Genomic DNA, 22,282 nt, shown 5'->3' on the forward strand with positions numbered 1-22,282 from the left:
ACTCTTGCCTTGTCACATTTAGAATAACTTTCGTGATTAATGGTGCTTGAGTCTTCAAAAGTTCTTTTTATCTTTCAAGACATTATTTCTAGTGATTAGGACTAAAGATTGAAAAAAATAACTGTGATTAGTTCAGTATGTTTACCTTTGCCTTGCCACATTTTAAAATGACTTTCTTGATTAATGGTGCTTGAGCTTTCAGAAGTGCTTACATCTTTCAAGAATTCCATTCTAGTAATTAAAACTGAAAATCTCTTTCTCTTTGGGAAAAGATACTTGAAAAAGATGTCAAACTGTTGAACCAAAGCACCCTTGTAGTCATCCATCAGTCCAAAAATAACTCTTTGCTCACCTTTAAAATTTAAGGAAACAAAAGCGTTGTGGTGTAATCGTCACTTATGTATTATAGGAAAGGGTTGAGAATGGCAACACAACATGACTAGTACAGTTGCAATTTCATTAGCAAGTTGAGTTGAGCTGCAATTTCTCCTCACAAAATGTTCAGTCATTGAAAAAAAAAAAAAAAGCAAAGAATTTTGAACTTTTTTTGACAACACCCTTTGAAATGAGTTTCAAAATGTAATGCTTTGCCAAGGCCTTCGTGCTGCATGATAAAAAATATCAGAAATGAAGATATGAACTGGATATTTAAATAATTCATAAAAGAAAAAAAATTTTAACTGCATTGTCTCAAACTAGGTGTGAAAAATTAAGTATTTTATTTGTCTGTGTCTTTTTTTAAGTCTCGTGCACCACCTAACACATGTGGTAAGCTGCTTATTAGTGGAGCAACAAACTGGGACCTAGTTGGACGAAAGGAGACACCAAAATCTGCAGGTTTGTTTGTGTGTCATAATTTGTATTTCATGAACAGGCAACCCAGAGGTTAAAGACAATTTATGAATCATGAGTGACCCCCAGATTGCTGTGAGTAAAGCAGTGCTCCATAAATAAAGTCATTTAACTTGACATTTTAATTATTTCTCATCACCTTCAGGGGCCAGTATTAGGTACTGAGAAGTACATTGTGTCTCTCCTCTCCACCAAAAAACACAATTATTTGTTCTAATTCGGATATATCAACAAAGTTGAAATGGTAAATTGGCCACCGTAACGATTACAAAAGCTGACGTTTCGAACGTTAGCCCTTAATTGGGCTAACGCTCGAAATGTCAGCTTTTGTAATCGTTACGGTGGCCAATTTACCATTTCAACTTTGCTGATATATCCAAATTATTTCGTTACTCCCACCGACGCAGCCCCAAACAGTTTCTTTCAAAACTATCAGCCTTTATTTATTTGTTGTTCTCTTTGTTGTTTTTTAAGTAGCCCATTCCTCCTAATTCTTGCAGTTTAAACCCCTTCCATTTGCCCCTTGGTTAGCCCATTCGCACCAGACAATAAACTTGGACTGGAACTTACTTTTTAGGAAAAACTTGATGGATTGTTGCAGATTTACCTTTGATGCAAAAGCAGCCCAGACAAGAGTGGGGGGGGGGGAGGGGAGGGTAGTAATACCTCTTGTGGGTGATGGTGCCATACATGTACATACATAAACTGGGATAAACTTTAGGGATTGTGCAGATGTGGATTCTTTTTTAACCCTATATCAATATGCAAGAACAAGGCTCTGCTCTAAGAAAAATCAAAGGAAACCCAGTGCTCTGAAACTGTCAGTGAAATCCAGGGTGCCCAGCATATGCTTTTTATAAAAAAAACTAAGATTGCTGAGTTGCCCAGGAGCAAAAGTAAGGCGCCCGGGAATCACCAGGCACTGCTAGACCACAGCTTCATACTGTTCTCTATACAGTTCTTCTGGTACCTAAAGTATATATATGTTGTAGTTGAATTTTATCCTTGGTTCAAATCTTATTTTCCTTTGTTTTAAACTCATTATCATACATTAACATGACCGAGAACAAAGGAAAATAAAATTTGAACCAAATATAAAATTGAACTACAACATATACGAGGAAAATTTTTCTTGCCACTTGTTATTTGTTATTTTGTTTATTTTGTCATTTTGTAATGATAATACATCAGTATAAAAGAAAGGAATTACATCATATAAGTAAAATTTAACTGAAGATTTAACATGTGGCAAGGCAGGCTCCTCATATTTTAACTAATGTCTGTTGATGTGTAACAATCAAGAGCTCTTTGAGTTTGTGATCATTTCCTTTATCCTCTCGACCTCAATGATTGATTTTTGTGGGATTAAAGTGTGATGAGGGAGGTAGTGTTTAAGGGTTGAATCAACGCTTTTTCTTCCTTTAAGAAAGAAAGCAACTGATGTAATGTTTTACAGGTAATGCAGGAGGTCCAAACTTATGGGAACCACACAGCATCTCGTCACTGAACCACATCAGAGTACAGCAAGTGGCCTCTGGTCCAAGTGCATGCCACAGCATCATCATCTGTGAAGATGGCACTGTTATGAGTTTTGGTAAGCATCCAATTTAACATTGTTACTTGGTGAGCAAAATGTACATGTCAGTGTGACAGTTTGGCCTCTGAATTTAATTGTCCATTAAATTGTGAAAATTGACGCAGGGAAATTTTCCCTAAGATCTGATCTTAATCAGGAAGACTTTAACTCCCAAGGTCTGATTGTTAATTTGCCCCTCTAGCTGCTACACATTTCCTGGCCAGTGACATTGTGTTTTGTTCTTGGGCAAGACACTTTCCTCTCGCAGTGCTTCTCTTCACCTAGGACTATAAATGGGTACTGGCAAATCTAATGCTTGGGGGTGGGGGGGATAACCTTGCAGTAGACTAGCTTTCCATCCAGGGGGGAGTACAAATACTTCTAGTCACCTCATGCTCCAGAAACAGGACTTAAGCACTAGCCCGATGGGTCACTTGGCTCACAAATAGGCTTTACCTTTACCTTTACCTGGATCAAGATAACAACTTCTACATGTCTGATAAGTTTAAGTATTCTAAGTACCTTTTTTATGGAGATTGTATGAATAATTGCAAGGAGAAGCGAAATGTTAATCACTTCTGGGAGTTACAATATGTTAATCATTGGAAACTGGTGATTTTGACAACCAATCCAAGAAATTTTTAATAATTTAGGATTCTGTTTTAAGGATTAAGTTTCAAAGGGTTTCTACAGTCTTGACCCTTTCACACCCTGGATCTCACTAGTAAAATACATTTCTATTCTACTTACTGTCTGCTATACAATTCTTGTGATGACAGTTCAGGGAATTTGGTTTTGGATCAATTACAGTAACTGTAATTTATATGTTTTCTTTATTCTCACCACCTGTCTGCTTGACATTGTATTCATATTTTAAGGAGTAATTACATCTTGGTCTGTCATGGGAGTTAAAAGTACTAAGTAAATTACACCCTTCACTTAGTGTACTTGATTTTATTTCCTTCTTGTTATGATTGAATTTTTCAAATTTTCTCAGGTCGCAATGACAATGGTCAGCTGGGCCATGGAGATGTGGTGCGTTGTGACAAGCCCAGAGTGATTGAGAGTTTGAAGCACTACACTGTGGTGCAAGCAAGTTGTGGAAAGGCACACACCCTGGTTCTCACAGGTTTGCAGCTGCAAAGCTATTTGAATTCTTTTTAGCCTTGAATAACATATGCAAGTTCTGGCAATTTCATTTCTAGAATCACTCCCTCCTCCCCTCAGCCCCCCTCTGCAAGGATCATTTGTGGCTGGGAAGAAGAGGGACCCTGGGGACAAGTTTTTAAATTCTGTTTGCATAACGTTTTAAGGGAGTGGATGGGGGAAGGGGTGGAGTGGAAAAGTAGGCATGTGGGGTGCTGTTACTGTTTTTCCCCCTGCTAGCTGTAATGTCATTTTCTAGTGAGTATAATGACGTTAAGATCTGCAGAAATGTATTCAACAAATGCATATCCAAGGGGGGGATGGAGAGGGGCTCGACCTCAGACATTCTGCTGTCCACACAAAATTCTGTGGACAGCAAAATTCTAAAGACCAAAAAAGAATGGGAGAAGCTCTAGCAATTTTAGCCATCATTAAGAACACTCATGTTCAAGTTGGTACCTATGATTTGTTAATGATGTTTTCATCACACATCTCTATTAATAACTGTTGTTTTCAGCTGAAGGCATCCTTTTTGGTTTCGGTGGAAACAAGATGGCACAACTGGGACAAGGACATCAAAAGCCTGTTGTGGCCAAACCTGTTCAGGTACCACTTTTATAGATTTTTTTCAAGGTTCTTCCTTTTCAGTCATACCAACTGTTCCATGAATTATTTGCGAGATTTTCCTCTATGTATTGCCCAGTGCACAATCTAATGAAGATAATCCACCAGGGGGTTGTATTGCAAATACTCTGATCGAGGCCATTCTGTCTCCAGATAGTCCCCCTCTCTATTAGGACCTCATCTGTAGTGCCCCCCTCTTCTAAAAAACCCCCTCTTAAAAAAAGCCTCCTCTTCAAAAAGGCTCCCTCTTCGAAAAAGGCCCTCTCTCCAAGAGGCCCCCTCTACAGTGAGGCTCCCTCTTCAAAAAGGTCCCCTCTCCAATTATCCTCCTCTCTAGTAAGCCCCCCTTCATTATGATGACGGTTTTTCTAACCATTTTCACTGCATTACTGCAGTAGGGTAGGACTAGAACGGGACATATGCGAACCATGCGAGTAGTCCACCCAGTAAATCCCACCCATCCCACCCCAGGAAAGGACATCCATCACACAGTAATCTCGTGCGTGGGAAATTAACGTCTCCTACCCCTAGCCCTGTAGGAGACGGGACCTCCGTTTATTCGTCCCTATCCGAGAAGACTAGAATATCTAACCATTTCTTGATGTTATAGAAAGGTAGCATATCCTTTTCAATTATATTAAGACCTTGAGTGTTGCTCCGGCCGGGGCTTGAACCCTCGACCTCCCGCACAACAGTCCAGCGCTCTGTCCATTGAGCTAACCGTAGAGATATCTTGTTGGGATTACTAAACCACCAGGAAACCAAAGGCAGACGCGCTGGTTGTCCCGGGAGGCGGTAATACATTATTACTGTCTCATTTTCTGGTTCTCTTCCATAATAAGATTGTCCACCCGAACAACAAGAAGATAATCAAGACGGCATGCGGAGCGGAATTCAGCATGTTTATTGATGAAAACAACTTGCTATATTCATTCGGTCGCCCGGAACACGGTCAGCTTGGACATAACACGGATGGGCAGTACTTTGTCACATCAAATAAGCTGGCATTTTATTGCGAGGTGTTACCGAGACATGTTGCAGTTTTTGTGGAAAAGACAAAAGATGGATTTACCCACATAATGGATGATGTAAAAATTGTCGATGTTTCGTGCGGAAATAACCACACGGTAAAAGTGTTAATCTTATCTATTTACGGCTTACTTGGTTTAATTTTCCTTTTAGCAAGATTCAATACAGGGAATGGAGATGGCGCAGTGGTGAAGACGCATGCGCTCGTGGACAAGAAGAGCCACCTTGCGGAATGTAAATCGCTATTAAAATGCGTGTGGTCGCACAATGAAATTTAACACTTTTTCTCTTGTTGTTATTAGTGTTTCGTTGGATCTCTTTGTTTGGTTTTGCTTTTATCTTCTTTAAACAAGGCAGTAAATATTACCCTTTTTTTTATAAACTTACTGCCCTTCTCTGGTTGTAGCACTTGTGATGTTTTTTCAGTCTTCGCTCTTAGGTCCTCGCACTTCGCTCGTCGGTTTTATTAACATGTACATACCGACAGTGATCTGCTTCTATTTTCTCGTTGTTCTGTTTGTTCGAAATAGTAGTACGAGATAAATAAATCTAGAGTACAGCCTGTAAGCTGAACGAACGGTTTTGATTGAAAAATGGAGTCAGTGCATTGTATTATCTTTCAGATTGTACGAGACTCGAAGGATAGAGTCTTTACTTGGGGATTTGGTGGCTACGGTCGGCTTGGCCATCAACAACCCAAAGATGAACATGTACCAAGACTGGTTTCTTTCTTTAAAGGAAAAAGTGAGAGAAAGCTTCTTTTCTCGTTGTTGTTGTTTTTGTCTTCTGTCTCATTTCTGTTGTCAGTTTTCTTTTTTTTCAGCCCTGGTTTTACAGGTTTTGTTCAACAGACTTTTATTAGAAATCTGACAGAACGTTTTACATTAAGAGATGCAATCCATCACTTATGTATTCAAGCACTTTTCCTGGGAGAGCGAAACTTCTTCCTGAAGCGTTTGTTAAACATCCTCCTTGTGACGTCCCTTATTATCTGTTTGTAAAAGCAGTCGACTTTTCAAAATGCCTAAATTTCCTCACGATATTCTGTTATTTACTTTTATATGGGGTGAGTTACATACCTTCCTTATTTCTATCATTATTTGTTCGCTTACAATTTAGTTCCTTCGTTCATGCTTTCAGCGAGTAAATGATTTTAAGTTTCAAATGGATATAGACAGCGTAACGAATACATTAGGAAAGTCTTTTCTCGCAAATACTTCCACCGAGGGAAACCGAGAACTCCTGTAAGATGTGTTGTTGTAGAGTTATTTTTTAGAGTGATAAATCTGCCTTTCCGTCTCTCCCTCAGGTATTTCATCGGTTCATGCCGGTGCGAGCTATAGCATGGCGGTCAGTGCTGGTCAGCTGTACTTTTGGGGTCAAACCAAGAGCACGGGGGATGCCACTATGTACCCGAAACCGGTCCGGGACATGTCAGGATGGGATGTTCGTAGTGTAGGATGCTCGTAAGTTTTGAATGTCAAGCAAGGATGTGACTGAGATAAAAAGGAAGGGGGCAAGGTTGTTGGGGTGCATTTGATCCCGGTGGGGTTCACACTAAGAGCACGGGGAATGCCACCATGTACCCCCAACCGGTCCGAGACATGTCAGGATGGGATGTTCGTAATGTAGGATGCTCGTAAGTTTTGAAGGTCAAGTAAGGATGTGACTGAGATAAAAACGAAGGGGGTGAGGTTGTTGGGGTGCATTTGATCCCGGTGGGGTTCAGACTAAGAGCACGGGGAATGCTACCATGTACCCCAAACCGGTCTGTGACATTTCAGGATGGGTTGCTCGGATTGCAGGAAGCTCTTTTGTTGTGAAGGCTAAATAGGGGCGCAGCTAAGACAGGAAGTGGAGATTATGGGTTTATCTGAGCCTGCTTTTGAGCGAGGAATATTTAATTTTAATGAACATGCTCCAAAGGGGACGCTGGGCTGGCATCCTTGGATTCTTTTGTTCCATCGTAACATCAATTACCAGGGTGCTAGGGTCAGGGAATGAGTAGAAAGAAAAGATAACGGTTTACGAAAAGCCAAGTAAAATTAGAATTTTAAGTCCATAGCTCATTCATTTCTTCTGTTCGGTGGAAATATATTAATTCATTAGAAGGACGGCTTTAGGTATCTTTGGCGGAGAAATTCTCAGAAAAAGTGAGGGAATTTAGAAACTGGGCCCATCGCAACCATAACTACAAAAAGAATTATTTAATGACAATTTTTAACCTTTCGTCGTTAAGATAGTGTAGAAAATTAATGAAAGTAACTGCTTCATTTTCTAATAGTAAAACAAGCATTGTTCTGGCAGCAGACGACAGTGTGGTCAGCTGGGGACCGAGTCCTACATACGGGGAACTGGTGCGTAGTCCACTCATGGTCTTTATACTTTTCAAAAGTTGATGTCCATACTGCTGTTTTGGTTTTGCGATATTGTGTATTCGTTCGTTTCGGTCTTGCACACGAAGTATGGTTCGTCATTCACCTCTGAGGTGACAACTTGAATAGTCTGTCAGAGGAATCGTCCAGTGTAGTGGTAACAGACAGAGCTGAATAACGTATACGCATGCGCCAGGTTTTGCCGCGGAAGCACGGATTTTGAGTCGTTCGCATGGTTGATTTCCTATTGTGTTGCTTCGAGGCGTCGTTTTCCTTGCCGCTTTTCTTTTACAGAACAACCTCCAAAAATTTGGTACACGCCCTAAAAATTTCAAAAATTAATTTTCTCCTTTAAACCTTTGGAAATAGGAAACTGCCTTCGAAGAAAACAGAGTTCCCCGGTTTTAAAGGTCAGCCCTTGTTGTTTTCCGCTAATCTCGCTAAATTTTAGAACGAGGACACTTGAGCCCGCGTTGTTGACCGCATACCCGCTGACGTAGCATTTCATTATTCAGCTCTGTCGTGGTAGCACAATTAACGAGCACCTACTTGTTATTCAGCAACCATAACTTGAGAGTGTTTTGGTTCTAACTATCTCGTATTCAACAAGTGCGAGTAGAATAATTTCATCAACAATGGCCAAAGAAATGTCATATCTGGGCTAGAATTGAATGGATACCTATCCCCAACCAAGCCCGACATCCTTAGGAAGGGGAAATAACGGGGAACCTCCACGGGAGGCCAAACCGAGCTTTAAAATGCAGTAGACGATGCGGTAAGGAAGGACCCGCTGGATTGTCTGATTAAATCGCGCGTTGTTACTGATATATATTACAAAACCATTTCACTTTAAAGCACATGTACTTACCCCATTTAAACTTTCCAGTGGCGTTTCCAGACCTCGAGCTGAGGGGGGTGTGGGGGGAAGGCGTTTTTGTGTTTGTGTGTTCACCTGCCAACTTTTCTTCCCTCTGCGTTTATTTTTTTGTTTTTTACCCAAAATAAGTGGGGACGGGCCCCCCGTTCCCCTTCCCTAGATCCGCCACTGGTTACTACGTTCATTTTTTAGGGTTATGGATTAAAGAAAGGTGGACAAAAATCGTCATCAAATCCGAAGATAGTCGAACCCTTGGAAGGGATTTACATCCAACAAGTCTGCTGCGGTTTGGGCCACACCTTGTACATTGCACGTGACGAGGATAGCGATCGACCACTGCTAGAAAAATTACCCGTTTACGACCCTGACAAGGTAAGATATTGAAACAAGCCTGGTGGCCATGTGATCCTGCTACTGCAAGGATTTCGTGTGAAAAGCGTTTAGTGATTTATAGAGATCCTAGGGTACGGCCAAAGGAAAAGGGTGTACGCGAAACCCCTATAGTTTAGAAAATTGGATGATTTTTGAAACAACTTGGCAAGGCACCGAAGGCCGGTGGACTGCTTCTTTAAGACCCTCCCCCACCCCTACCCCCCACCTGCTCATTTAGCCTTTTGCTTGGGGATCCCATGAAATCATTCCTTAAGGATCATACCAAGACTTTAATTCTGTCTTAAGATTATTTCCCATGTGATCACTAGTTTTGGTTAACTATTCCCTACGCCAAATGCACTTTAAAAAGCCACCTCGTGGACTTATTACTTCCTATGGCCTCCAGCCTAGAGTGCTTTCAGGTACGGGGTAGAAAGAGGGTCGAGAGTGGAAGACTAGAAGTGGTAGCTAAAATACGATTGTATTTTTTATCTCGAACGGTCATTCAGTTTTGATTAATACCATATGCTATATTTGTACCTCTTCGGTTAAATAATTTACAGTATGAGATTTTTCCGGAGGGGAAAGAAAAGGAGGTTTATCTTTTAGAGAGAAGGCATATCACAAACTCGTAAGCTCTTGGAGGAGGGGGGGTGGGAGGACTTATTGCAGGCGGAGAGTTTTTCTAGTTTTTTTTGGGGGGGGGAGTTATACAATTTGCGTTTTGTCGTTTTGTCTCATGTAATTGTTTTTTATTTTGCAGGTGTGAGTCTAACCAATATTACCTCCTACAAATGTCGTGTGTGCCATGGCTCCTGTTTACTTCAATGTTACGTCACAAGTCACGTGATCCAATGCGTGCGTAGTGTTCTTGATTGGAAGTTTCCAGCTGTTTCTAAATTATTTATATTTGTACTTTTTGTGATATCAGATAGTTGAGGTGAGCTCTTTACTAGGAAACTTCTAAGAGGACAGGGAGATTCCGAAATGTTTGCGTCTCGTTGTCGAAGATTTCAATTCAAATGCCCAATTGCAATTGTCAGCCCTGCTTAAATTTTTTTTTTGTATACCTGACTGAAAAAGTTCTAATTGAGAAATATAAAAAAACATAGAAAGCTTCACTGCGATGGTTTTTATGTAGAAAAGCAATTTCGGATTTAGACCTTGCCTATGGAAAAGTATTCCAACCATTTCCTCGTTTTCCTTCGTACGACATATTATCTATTTATAGCGGTTATTCCTCCAATATTTTTGTCTCCCTAGATAGAGTGAGAGAGAGAGAGAGAAAAAGTCTGACATGAGAAGCGAGTTGTTAAATAATCTAATCATATGGTGACGATGTATGGCCTTAGTTTGGGTATAGAACCAATGAAAAAGATATAGAAAGAGACAAGTTTAGTATTTAGAAAGAAGCTTGATATTGATTTTACATTTTTAAAAAACATTTCAAAAGTATGAGTAGTAAAGGAAACACAGTGAAATTATATTTATTTTGCAGAGCTCTAAGAAAAAAGTATTGATTTTAGTGAAGATGGATCTGCGTAGCTGGCTGATTTGTGTCAGGTGTGCGAAATAGTTGTGAAGCAAAGGGCGCATGCCTTCACCGCCCACCGGCTCCCTCGTTTCAAATAAACAATCACAAAACCGCCAGATACGTAAGCTGTGAAATTTTGTTGCTGTTATTGTTACGGTTCATTGTGCAATAAAACCTTTGTAAAATGATTCATAATTTTGTCTTATTTCTTTGATATAAAAATTATTATACGATTATGTATCCACCAAATAGAGGATTTCGCAGATAGTTGATAGTTCTGTCAAAAGTGCGCGATCTACTGCTTTCTCTGTGTGAAGTCAACCTTAGTGTAGGTCGAGACAATCACTTCTGAATGTAAAGTTTAATAGAGTTTTGTATTATATCTTATTAACCAAGCGCGAGGGTCGACAGTGCCCGGTCCAATACTGAGAGAATATTGACCGGCAATAGAGCATTTTGATTGGTTGATTTTAGTTATTGGCCCTCTGACTGCCCGAGTCGTGTAATAAACGAGCAGTATGGACCTCTTTACTAAGGGTTAGTCCGATGCTCCTCGAAACTAATTATCGAAATTCTAGTGTTAATATATTTTATCTCTCGGCCAAAAGAGAATTTTCCAATTTCCAATCGACGAAGCGCAGTCAAGACTATAATAAGGTTTATTTAGCGTGCAAGGTTTAAAGTCAGAGGTGCTCGGACCGAGATTCCCTCTCTATACAGAATAATAGAGTTTTGTCAACCAGAAATTTAATTTACTCGAACAAGGGTTGACTTGATGCTCCTTAAAACTTATTAGCAAATTTCGTTTGTTGAAATATTTTTACACCTTTGTTTCGGTTGAAAAAGAGGATTTCCCCAGACAATTAAGTTAGCGGTTAGAAAGAGTGTTTGTTTTGTTGCTTTATTTCAATAGAACGATTTCGTGTTGACAGGTAACAACTCTCATCCATGATTGGTTAGTTGCTCTCCGAGTGGTTGGTCCTCCTTATTCATAACTTGAATTCTAGAAAAAGCAGATAATAGAAATCTTACTAATTTAGGTTAGCATTTAAAAGTAGGTGGCCATGAAATCGTGGCCTTACAATGGACTGTAAACAATTGGTTGAGCCCCCCCCCGTAATAACATATATCACCCCCCTTCCCAAACAACGAAACCTTTTGTAAGGTCACAGGTCAAAATGTTACTGCTTTGATAATGCTACGTAAAGGAAAGTCTCCCATGCAGTTACGGAGATCTCAAAGTGAAAACAAGCATGCGCAAAGTGCCTGAAGTGCCGGAAAATTCAAATAAACAGGTTGCAATAGATTTAATTTAGATATATCAACAAATTTGAAATGGTAAATTGACCACCGTAACGATTACAAAAGCTGACGTTTCGAGTGTTAGCCCTTCGCCGGAGCGAAGGATCGTTAGCCCTTCGTCGGAGCGAATTTACCATTTCAACTTTGTTGATATATCAAAATTATTTCGTTACTCCCACCGACGCAGCCCCAAACAGTTTCTTTAGAAACTATCAGCCTTTATGCAATAGATTTCATTTTGCAGCTAATTGGTCGAGAAAGCGAGTTAAAATGTGTATGACACGAAGTTTTTGTTTTTTGGTAACTAGATTTGTAAGATGAGCGGTTCGAGAGTTAAAATTCGTCAAAAATTCCCCTAAACATTTTTTTCCTTCGAACTTCGCGCGAACGCGGCCTGAAATTTGTCTCCCCGACCACGCTGCTGAAAAATCACGTGAGCAAAGGTGTCACATACACTTTAAGTAAACCAATGTAAATCAACCCCGGATTGCTTTCAGTCTGGACACTTTATCGAAGATTGCTATGTCTTGCTACCTTATCCTGCCCCAGAAGAACGCTTTTATTTTTTCTTTCCTTCTTGCCGCACTCAATGTTGATGTCGTCTTCCCCGAGGCCTAAGTCCTGACCAAAAACATCAATGGAGGCTTTCACCAGGTTTTTTTTGGCTAGTTTCTGGACTTTGGGATCCAAACAGTCTCCAGGAAAGCTTTGCCAACTCATCCCTTTTCGAAATGGAACTGGCCCAGTCACATCTGAAAGTAATGGAAGTGAGAGAACAAAGGGAAATGAGATAAGAGAAAAGAAAGTATATAACGGGTTGGCTAGGGTCGAACAAATGAAAGAAAACAATTGAAATGAATAAAGGAAGGATTTAGCTCAATTACCATTCAACACTCAATCGAAAATTGTCATGAAAACTAGTACTGGGCCTATGAACTTCGTAATGGGCCTTGCTCTCCATGAGTCTCTTTGGCTCAGTGGTAAAGCATTAGAGAGCGGAATCCAAAGGTCTGAGGTTCGATTCCTAATGGAGACTCAGAATTTTTTATTTGTACCACGCTCGAGACTAGACGAAAAACATCTCTCTCTATTTCTTTACTGACCTCAAAACTTACCATCTTTCTTAGTCAATTTTGAATTACCATCGTAGATTTATTGATTTTCAGTCAATACCGTAATCAACTCGCTTATACTACGAAAATATGAAAAACTACCAACCGGTACAATCTGGCCAAGGTAATTCTTGTGACACCGCTGGGCGCGAATCCCATGCAAACCATGTTCCTGTTGATTGGCAGATGTACATATGGGCAGGAACTCTGGTAAAATCCCTGAGGAGATTACACTGAGGTGTGCAGGCTGTCCCGCCTAGTAGATGTGAATGCGCGCACGCCATGAGACCATTCAGAGGTGGAGCAAAAGTGGGCACGTGGGATCTAAAATGTGAGAAAAGTAGTGGCCAGACAGCTATTGTATCAAGAAAATGAGGGCTGTGAATCTATTGTCGTGCTAAAGAAGTGATCTCGAATTTCGACCGAGGGCCTCTTTACTCGACCTCGGATAACTAGTTAACCGTTGAGGGGTGTCATGAACCTATTTGCAAACAAACGATTTGAGAGCGTTTATTTGAGAAAAGTAGCTGCACCGGGTCAGCTCTCCTTCATGCTAGAAAGGATGAGACTTTTCCACTCGTTCAGCACCAACAATACGAAAAGGAAAATGTCACAAGCAGAGTAGCCAATGAGAATTCGAGGAAAATACATGCTTACTGCCCCAAGCGCAGAGCAACGCGAGCGATAAGTCTCGATCAGTTCTAGTTGCATCTTATTGGCTGAAAGGCTGGCGCCAGTCTTCTAAACTAATCAGATCGCGTACAAAGTATACCAATGAAAACTAATGCAATTTCAGATCACCAAATATTTTTCTGGCCTGAGATATTTAGGCGGAGGAGACTTATTTACTGACACTCAGAGATTTTCGATGGAAGAATGTCCGTAGATGAAACGGCACCCTTCATTTAAAAAAGTGGCATACAAAAATGTAAGGAGTTGAACTCCGCTGTGAGCATCCATGTACAATTTTTTTCCAAACACAGCTCTGTTGGGAACCAAAATGTATTGGCTTTACTCACTTGAAACAGTTATAATGGAATGTACATGACGCCTTATTGCCCGAAGGGTCCGTGGCCTTGTAATTAATTTGATGTTTCCCGACCGTAAAACCTGAACCAGCGACTGACTCAGTAAACAAAACAACATGTCCTCCAGAGTTATCCTTAGTAGTCGGCGGCTTCCAGTGGACAACAGCTGTGGGGCCTAAACCCGTCTTTATGACTTCCATATCTTTAGGACAAGTTATCTTTGGAGGCTCGTCATCTAAGAAGGAAACATGTCAACGTTTTAGTTTCAATCTACTATAAATGCATCTCATTTGGGTGCGGTAGTTTTTTTTCTTTGTATATGACCGTAGACTTCAGGACTTGTCTCGATTTGCTTAACAACGAGCGACAGTAAAAACTATGTTACTCCCCCTGGATGGAATACATGTCCATCGCTAGTAACCTTAATCAATTTCCTAGACAATTCACTGATACCTATTTTTATTCCTCTGTGGACAGAGGCACTACGAGAAACTCCCCCCCATTCCTCCCCTCCCAATGCCAGCATTTTGTCATGTATTCTCACCAGTTTACTGATACCCTTGGTGGAGACAGGCGACAGGCACTGTAAGTGCTGGGAAAGCGTCTCTTTTGAGAACAAAACATTTTTCCAGTACACTTTGTGTGAACCATAAGGCTACTCAAAGCTTCACACCTCCGAATAAGTTAAACTGAGTAACTGATGTGATGAATCAGTCTGGGTAAGTTTAAAAAGGTTCATAATTTCTTCGAACCACACTCGATGAAAGTGATTAGGGCGCCAACAAGACAGAAAGGGAAACTTCAAAAGCAGAATAACCAATGGGAATTCCAGGAAAATGAGTGCATTCTACCTCAAGCGCGGGAAAACGCTGGTGAAAAGTCTCGATTGGCGCTAATTGCATCTGATTGGCTGAAACTATACGCAACCATGACTCACCTATAACGGTAACGGTAAACACGCATGAGTGCGAGTTTCCACTTTGATCTGTAGCTGTGTAAATTATACGTGTTTTTCCAATTGGAAAGTCGTGCGGTGACAAAATGCCTTTCGGGAAGCTGGTAACTATGGGTATGTGACCCGAGTTGTCCATGGCAAATGGTTTTCTCCACCTCACCTCTCTGGTGGACTTGTTTGGTTCCGTGTTGCTGTAGACATCAACCGGGCATTCTATATTTGGCGGATTTACGTCTTCACAAGAACAATGTATAGTTATTGTTTTATGACTGCAAAGTTTAAAACTGGTTTCGACCACACGCATGACAAACAAGATTATTTAAGTAACTTTAAGCATCACATGACAGTGTGTGGCCTTTCCCTACATCTACGCAGTTCGGAAATCCACAAGACTTTAGAATGAAAATTTATCTTTCAAATCGGCACTCTTAATCGCCTCGGTATCAACGAACGCTTTTCATCTTAATTGTTGTCCTGTTTGTGCATGTAGTTATATAATTTGTCTTATCTGGTCATATCAGTTCTCTTTCGGTTTCTTAAAGAGGCTTTTTTTCCAACGATGGAGCTTACAGCTCCAGATGCAACAACTGATTTAAACAGATAAAATAATAAACATACCTACCCTTGCTATCTGGAAGAAATGTTTTTCGCCCTTGGTCAGTGGCCAAAACTGAAATAAGGTGAGTTCCAGAATATTTGATACAACCATAAAAAAATATTAGATTCTAAAAATTGGCCTGCCTAGATTAGCATTTGCTATCTGCGGGCCAGGCTAGCTGTAATTCGTATTTCAAGAATGGAAAATAGAAGATCGGGTCAAACGTATTGTCGCTGATGATGTGAGTGAGTATCTATTGCAATATATAAATCGGTGATGAAATTTAATTTTACCTTTTTCCATCGCACAGACAATTGCTACGAGCACTGTTAAGTTTGACCCCATAAGCATCATCGCCTTCGATATGTGGCAGAGCTGGCCTGGCAATATCAAAACTTATCTTAGAAATCAAAATAAAGAGAAAAGCTGTGGAGTGTGAATGGCTAGTGAAATTCAGGGGGTGTACTGTTGCACACTCAAATTTATAGCACGCTCATGAATTTGTATAAATAAATTGTATCGAAAATGGAAAGTCGAAAATCAAGTTTCTACTTTAAGAAAGCTGGTAAAGCAGTTAAAATCGACACATTCAATCCAAAGTTTACTTCAAATGGTCGCTCTGATTGTGGATCGCCAATATTTATTTAATTTGTCGTTTCTGGACCTCTTTCTTTAAAATAAACTCCGGCGATCATGAAACTACTAATTGCAATTCTATTGTGTTCAGAGTGAGTTCTAACGAGGAAATTTGCTGAGCTGATTAATTCAACAAGATTATTGTATCATTCCCCTGCCAAGGGAAGTTTTTTCAATTGAAGTGATCGGTTGTGCGTAAATTTTTCTCATCAAAACTCCAAAAGAAATATACAAGACTCATGTCAAACTTATCAGAAAACTGTTTTTTTTTCTCTCTGTCTCTCTCGAATACACTCAACTTAGCAATCAAGCCAAATTCGCTAGGTAATTAGAAAATCTGAGCAAACTTCCTGAAAAACGCCCTGTTATTCTCACCTTGGAGAGTTTATAAGCTTATATAGCAGGGGTTTTTCATTAATATACTTCTGGAGACTCTTGCTAAGATGCCTCGCAAAACAGGGCGGGAAGACATAGAACAAATAGTTAGACCGCGGCCAACGTTTTGTACAAACAATTCTGGATTGTAAAAGACGAGGAAATATTGTACTTGGATCGGAAATGTCCTCGTCCGGAAAGCATAACTAAACATCATCGTGGAGAGAACCTATTTTAAACCCTCATCTTTAATCAATCGAGTGCAAGGAGTGTTGTTTCACTTAGAAGCGGGCTCAATGTAAAGATATTTTCTTTATTTGTTTAAAAGATTGAATTGACTTTGAAAAAAGAAGAAAATATTAAAAAATATATTGTACGTATGTATGGGTAGAAAAATACTGGGGTGCTGACCATGTTTGAGGACAGATATTAACTCGGATTTCAAATGACCATCTTGGAAAATTCTTAGGTTAAACTGATCCTAGGAGATGCACAAACCTTGAACCACAATAGCCCTCTCTCTCTCTCTCTCTCTCTCTCTCTCTCTCTCTCTCTCTCTCTCTCTCTCTCTCTCTCTCTCTCTCTCTCTCTCTCTCTCTCTCTCTCTCTCTCTCTCTCTCTCTCTCTCTCTCTCTCTCAAAAATAAAACTGTGTTTAAGGCATAAAAAGGTAGGCCAGGAATTTCATATATACTCACCTAACAAAAATATCGCTTCAAGAAGGTAGTAACGTAATATGTTGTTCCTTTGCTTGGGAGAAGGCGAATGACATTTGACCACGGTGAGAAGGTATTATTCACCTCCCTTCCTCTGCAATGCAAACATATTAAAAGGGCCACAGCTGAGAAATATTAAGAGTGTAATTTCAAACAAATTCTATTTGCTAGCTATTGTAAATTCAAGTGACAAATTAGTCGCTTAAGATAATTTTCTGTCAAAATGTATAGCAGAATTTTCGACTATTTAAACAATAGAGTGTTTCTGTCGAGGAATACACTCAACTTAGCAATCAAGCCAAATTCGCTAGGTAATTAGAATATCTGAGCAAATTTCCTGAAAAACGCCCTGTTATTCTCACGTTGGAGAGTTTATAAGCTTATATAGCAGGGGTTTTTCATTAATATACTTCTGGAGACTCTTGCTAAGATGCCTCGCAAAACAGGGCGAGAAGATATAGAACAAATAGTTAGACCGGGGCCAACGTTTTGTACAAACAATTCTGGATTGTAAAAGACGAGGAAATATTGTACTTGGACGGAAATGTCCTCGTCCGGAAAGCATAACTAAACATTATCGTGGAGAGAACCTTTTTAAACCCTCACCGTAATCAATCGAGTGCAAGAAGTGTTGTTTCACTTAGAAGCGGGCTCAATGTAAAGATATTTTCTTTATTTGTTTAAAAGATTGAATTGACTTTGAAAACGTTAAGCTGAAATAAGACTTTCTACATAAAAGTACAACGAATTAGCGGGCAGAATTAAACTAAATAAGAAACAAGCAAAAGCGTAAGGTTACTGCACAAAAACAAGTAATAACAAAAAAACTTGAAGAAGGAGCGTCCCTTAGACACCGCTTTTTCCATTAATTAAATAGGATTGTTTATCACAGATTCAGTGCAGTGAATGAGAACATAAATTGCTTACAGATACTGCCACCTCAAGAGAGAACATCTATTTCATATCAAATCTAAAAGTGTAGAGATTCGCCCCTCGTCGCGAATTCGGCACAAAATAAACTCAAAATTAAATTACAAACCATAGGAAATATTAGAAGGAAATATTGCGGAAAGTCCCTGGACAGAAATTAATTTAACTTAAATCAATTACAAATAAACGACGTGTCAGCATAAAAATAACATCAATAAGATGGTAAACAAAAGATTGTGTTCTGAAAGCTCGCTAAAAAGCCAATTATCAAGACAACAGAACATATGTATTGCAATGAGTTCATGATAAGAGAATGTATAGGTTGGTCAAAACCATCAACAGCTAACAGAAAGTACTCAAAGATCTCAGAAACACATTTTCTCAGATTAAGATATGATCAGTGAATACTCTTCAAATGACATCTTGGTGCGTGAGGAAGATGTAAGAATCAAATATCCCCAACAGCAAAAATCCAAAAATAAGAAACAATGAAATGATACTCGTACGATTCTTGGTATCAATTTTGGCTCTTCACAATAGTTTCAAGGACCTTGAATCGCAATGGATAGCTTGTATTTGCTAGTTTTCCCAGTTTTCTTTAATGTCCATTATTATTTAAACCCTTTGAAAACTTACTACTTAACACTTGATATTGTCTTCTTCGTTTCCGTTTCAAGGAAAAATGAACATCCTTTTCCTCAGTTGGTGATCGATAAACCTGGTTTTTGAAGTAAAATAGAAAATGTAACCCCAGAATGACAATATTCTATAGTAATACGCGGAAAAACCTTGAAAAAAGAAATTGGATAGCGCCATGAAACATCATTTTCATTTCAAGAACTCTCATGTCGGTGATTTGTTTTACAATCACGCGTTTTAATCAACCTCTTCCCATTTATGAAGAGAGATCGAGTTTGATAATTATGTATGCATGGAGATGAAAGTTTGTTTTGCTTGCTTTCTTTCCTTTTATTTTCCCAATAAGATTTTTTAATCGTCCTAGGAACGAAAGCATGTCTTTTTTTTTTCTCATTTCACTGTTAAAAAACTTTACCGTCCACTTTTCAGTAGAAGTATCATTCTTATGGCATTTTCCTTATATTGAAAAGGAAAAGTATCCTCGTATAAATCCATTTTATAGCTGTTAATTGGATCCGTTCAATTTAACATGGCTGTATCGATTTAACAAATGTTGTGTTATCTTCATGAGGAAGTCTGAAAACATTTCCAGTCTGTTCCACGCTGTTTCAGGTTTACACTGCGCAGAGTGGTTTGACGATCATTGAAATAAAACGAGTGTTTCTTGAGAACAGCTATTACGCTTTGTGGAATGGAAATTTCGACGCGATCGGCCTCCATTTTACTGTTCGATAGTAAGGCTAACTCTGTCACTTAAAATAATTAGTGATTCTTTGTTGCAATTATCACGGCTTTCACTCAGTGAAATGACACAAGTATTGGTCAAAACAATAGACAAAATAATAATAACAGGGCAGGGATAATTCGTGTAGTTTTGGATTTCCAAAAGAGTCATAAATTTGTTCTTGCCCCAGTATCCGTCTCTTTGCGGATCAGAAATGCTCCCAGTCAAAGATTGTTTTCATATTCTTTCCTTCTTAATTCGACGAGAGTTCTGAGTAAAAGGGGAAACTGAATCAGAGTGATTTTGAGTTCGGCTGACAGCTCAGCTAAGATTAGGTTTCACCGAATTTTATGAAGAATGGAGACGTTATTTAATGGATAGCAGTGTTCTTCGTGCTTGCCTCAGAAACTGCGACTTCTAAAAATATCACAGAGAACGAGGAATTGCCAAAACGAAAAAAAAACAAAAACAAAAAAAACTAATGCCGGATCAATGTCAAATGGACTTACAAACGGGCGGAATCAACCAAGGACTAGATAATTAATTTCACTCCTTCCTTTAATGAGACATCCCACAATTGGAAATCTGTGGCTGAAATTGATTACTTTAAACTTCGCCAAGAACAAATCATACACAATTGCTAATGTTACGTTTCGTAGGTTTGTTTAACTTCAGTGGATGCTTCGCCCGTGTATCACAAAGGATTCTGGGTATTAAACACCAAACATGGCAATGCTGAACTCTGAAAGATTAAAATAAAATTACAATTACCACGTATACAGATAACAGATAAGGAATCAAAGAATTTCACAGTCTAAGCGTTTCTTTGTTTCAGCATAGTGCACGATTTTTCCATTAAAAAAAATTATCAAGAATATCTTTTCACGATCAGTTTCACTCTTTCATATCCTTGCCCCCCTCCCCCTCCCCTCTATTCCTTTCTGATCAATTTGCAAGTCTTCAAGTGTTTTCTGCCTTTAACAATGTAGTTTCGTTCACAACGAGCAATAAGAAGTATGCTTAACTCAGCCAGAACCCAACTCTATCATTTGAAAATTGGAAATATATATATATCACTCGGGTGATATCCGAGGATATCCCCCAGTTTAAGTTGGGTGATATTCGACCACGTGATGCGTTTAAACCAGGCGCACGCGAGAGAAAATAGTCGATGAATTATGATATAAATTACTCACCGTGGAAATTTGATTTATTATCCGGTTCATCAACGTCACCCTCCTCAATAAATTCAGCAACGCCCTTTGGGGTAATATCATATTTGAAGTATTTAACTCGTTTCTCCAGCTCTTCAGCCGTTACAAACAAATCATGGCTCGTATCAGTGGCTCTAAACTGACACAGGAGTTGCTTCGTATCATATTTGCTTTTGTACGTCATGATTTTAGACTCCTCAGGACTGAGTTTGCCGTCAGCTGTGAAGAAAGGTATTCATCATTAGTGTTCCGGCTGAGCTTTTTAAGTTACATTTCCAATGGTCAAGTTCTATTCTCGTGTATGTTTATTCTAAGATTTTCATCGCGACAAAAGATACACTTACCGTTCTGATCGAATTCTTCTACATCACCCTTCCACACTAAACCAAAGCTTTCTACTTCACTTTGGCTTGCAAATACATCGCAGCAGCCCCTCTCTCTCAATGTTAAGTCGGCCGCGTTTGGCCCCACGATTTTTGTTCCATTCCGAAGAGGCAGAAATTTGTTCGTCAGAGATTTCACCGCTTTGCATGCCGAGGGGCTTGAGACATCCTTCTGTATTTTATTTTTTTTTTAAAAAAAGGATACACATATGGCTATAACAACATTGGGAGTCACATGAACCACCTCCGGCTCGACGAGGAACGGTGCAAGGGGAAATGTGCTGCTTGGGGGACTGGGAACCTCACAAAATACAATGACACGACCCCAACTCAATGCCGCATTCAGAGGTTAGCAAACTATAGGGTCATGAAGTATTCTTTTGGTATTTGCTATGCAAATCAACGAATTGTAACAAATCTTAAGTGTATCTGCCCTCGATTCTTTTACCAGTGTTTTAACGCCTTCACTCCACAGACAGACTTCTTGAGCAATTCTCTCTTACCGTCTGCCAAACAACGCTAATAATCCCCAATTGGTGTCATAAATTGCTCTCATCACTTGCCTGCTTGGTCATAATTGTATTGATATTGCAAAGAGAAGTTATCTCCTGGTAACTCAAGAGATTTGAATAATTAAATTTTCTTGATATTGCAGCGTAACTAGGAACAAGTCATTACGTATGTATCTTAGCCTTGAACAAGCAAAAATCAACGGTTCTGCCCATCGCACACTTGACTCTTTTGAAGTAAGATCAAGCAGATCGATCGCTTTAATTAGAAGAGGTTCTCAAAATGGATTAACTACTAGCTGAAAAATGACCACAAATTTCGCCGTTGCGCGTAAAAAAAGGACGCGAATTTTTTCTTCATTTAATTACAACGGAATTAAATTAATCGTTAACCGTCGGTAGATTGGCCAAAATGCTTAACCCGTCAGCCTCGCAAGCCATTAACACATTGATACCCTCGTGAAGTAAAGATCAATAATAATAAAAAAGTTGTTACAACGTTATCTCACCGAAAAAGCAACCATAGAGCTCTGCCCTCGTGAAAATGTGATTAACCCAACTGACAGGTCGAAAACGGATCATACGTGCCTTTATTGGTGGATTCAGATTGTGGCGAACTATGGTATTTCTGTCTGTGTCACGACTAAATTCCTGAGACGATGAGAAACAAATGCATTAACATACTATATGAGACCATGTTGGCCGGCGGCAGGTCACTTCTCTATGTTTATTATAGACGGCTACAAATACAGCTGTGCCTGTACTGTTCCTCCCCCT

At 39.5% G+C, this 22,282-nt stretch overlaps 2 protein-coding genes across 3 annotated transcripts in view; one reads left to right on the forward strand and one right to left on the reverse strand.

The window, feature by feature from the left end:
• The window catches only part of LOC111327156 (protein RCC2 homolog), a 12,178-nt gene extending 1,598 nt beyond the window's left edge, over positions 1-10,580 (forward strand). Inside the window, exons 2-11 of one of the 2 annotated variants that reach the window (XM_022931269.2) lie at positions 744-837; positions 2,309-2,446; positions 3,426-3,557; positions 4,092-4,180; positions 5,041-5,325; positions 5,851-5,971; positions 6,537-6,693; positions 7,512-7,584; positions 8,672-8,851; positions 9,615-10,580. In XM_022931269.2, coding sequence (XP_022787004.2) covers positions 744-837; positions 2,309-2,446; positions 3,426-3,557; positions 4,092-4,180; positions 5,041-5,325; positions 5,851-5,971; positions 6,537-6,693; positions 7,512-7,584; positions 8,672-8,851; positions 9,615-9,620 — 1,275 coding nt within the window. In that variant the 3' untranslated portion in view covers positions 9,621-10,580. Of the gene's footprint in view, positions 1-743; positions 838-2,308; positions 2,447-3,425; positions 3,558-4,091; positions 4,181-5,040; positions 5,326-5,850; positions 5,972-6,536; positions 6,694-7,511; positions 7,585-8,671; positions 8,864-9,614 lie in introns of those variants that run through there. The other variant, XM_088730510.1, reaches the window with a different exon arrangement.
• Positions 10,581-11,270: 690 nt separating this feature from the next.
• On the reverse strand, positions 11,271-20,112 carry LOC111327105 (sushi, von Willebrand factor type A, EGF and pentraxin domain-containing protein 1). The gene is made up of 9 exons (XM_088730512.1): positions 18,673-20,112; positions 17,089-17,200; positions 15,674-15,760; positions 15,405-15,452; positions 14,765-15,016; positions 13,819-14,062; positions 12,906-13,123; positions 12,222-12,439; positions 11,271-11,388 (listed from the first exon to the last, which is right to left on the reverse strand). Exons 3-9 carry the CDS (start codon positions 15,732-15,734, stop codon positions 11,371-11,373), a joined length of 1,059 nt encoding a protein of 352 aa, XP_088586638.1. The 5' UTR covers positions 15,735-15,760; positions 17,089-17,200; positions 18,673-20,112; the 3' UTR covers positions 11,271-11,370.
• Positions 20,113-22,282: the final 2,170 nt, after the last annotated feature.

This window comes from Stylophora pistillata, chromosome 8 (assembly GCF_964205215.1).
Source record: "Stylophora pistillata chromosome 8, jaStyPist1.2, whole genome shotgun sequence".
In the NCBI taxonomy this organism is placed as follows: Eukaryota; Metazoa; Cnidaria; class Anthozoa; order Scleractinia; family Pocilloporidae; genus Stylophora; species Stylophora pistillata.

What these genes read in the sequence shown, in the direction of transcription:
- LOC111327105 (XM_088730512.1), bottom strand. Translation starts at nt 15,734, where the DNA reads ATGATGCTTATGGGGTCAAACTTAACAGTGCTCGTAGCAATTGTCTGT. An exon ending in TGTCTGTGCGATGGAAAAAG is followed by an intron (nt 15,453 to 15,673) that starts GTAAAATTAAAT and finishes ACCTTATTTCAG; the next exon opens with TTTTGGCCACTGACCAAGGG. An exon ending in ATTTCTTCCAGATAGCAAGG is followed by an intron (nt 15,017 to 15,404) that starts GTAGGTATGTTT and finishes GTTCTTGTGAAG; the next exon opens with ACGTAAATCCGCCAAATATA.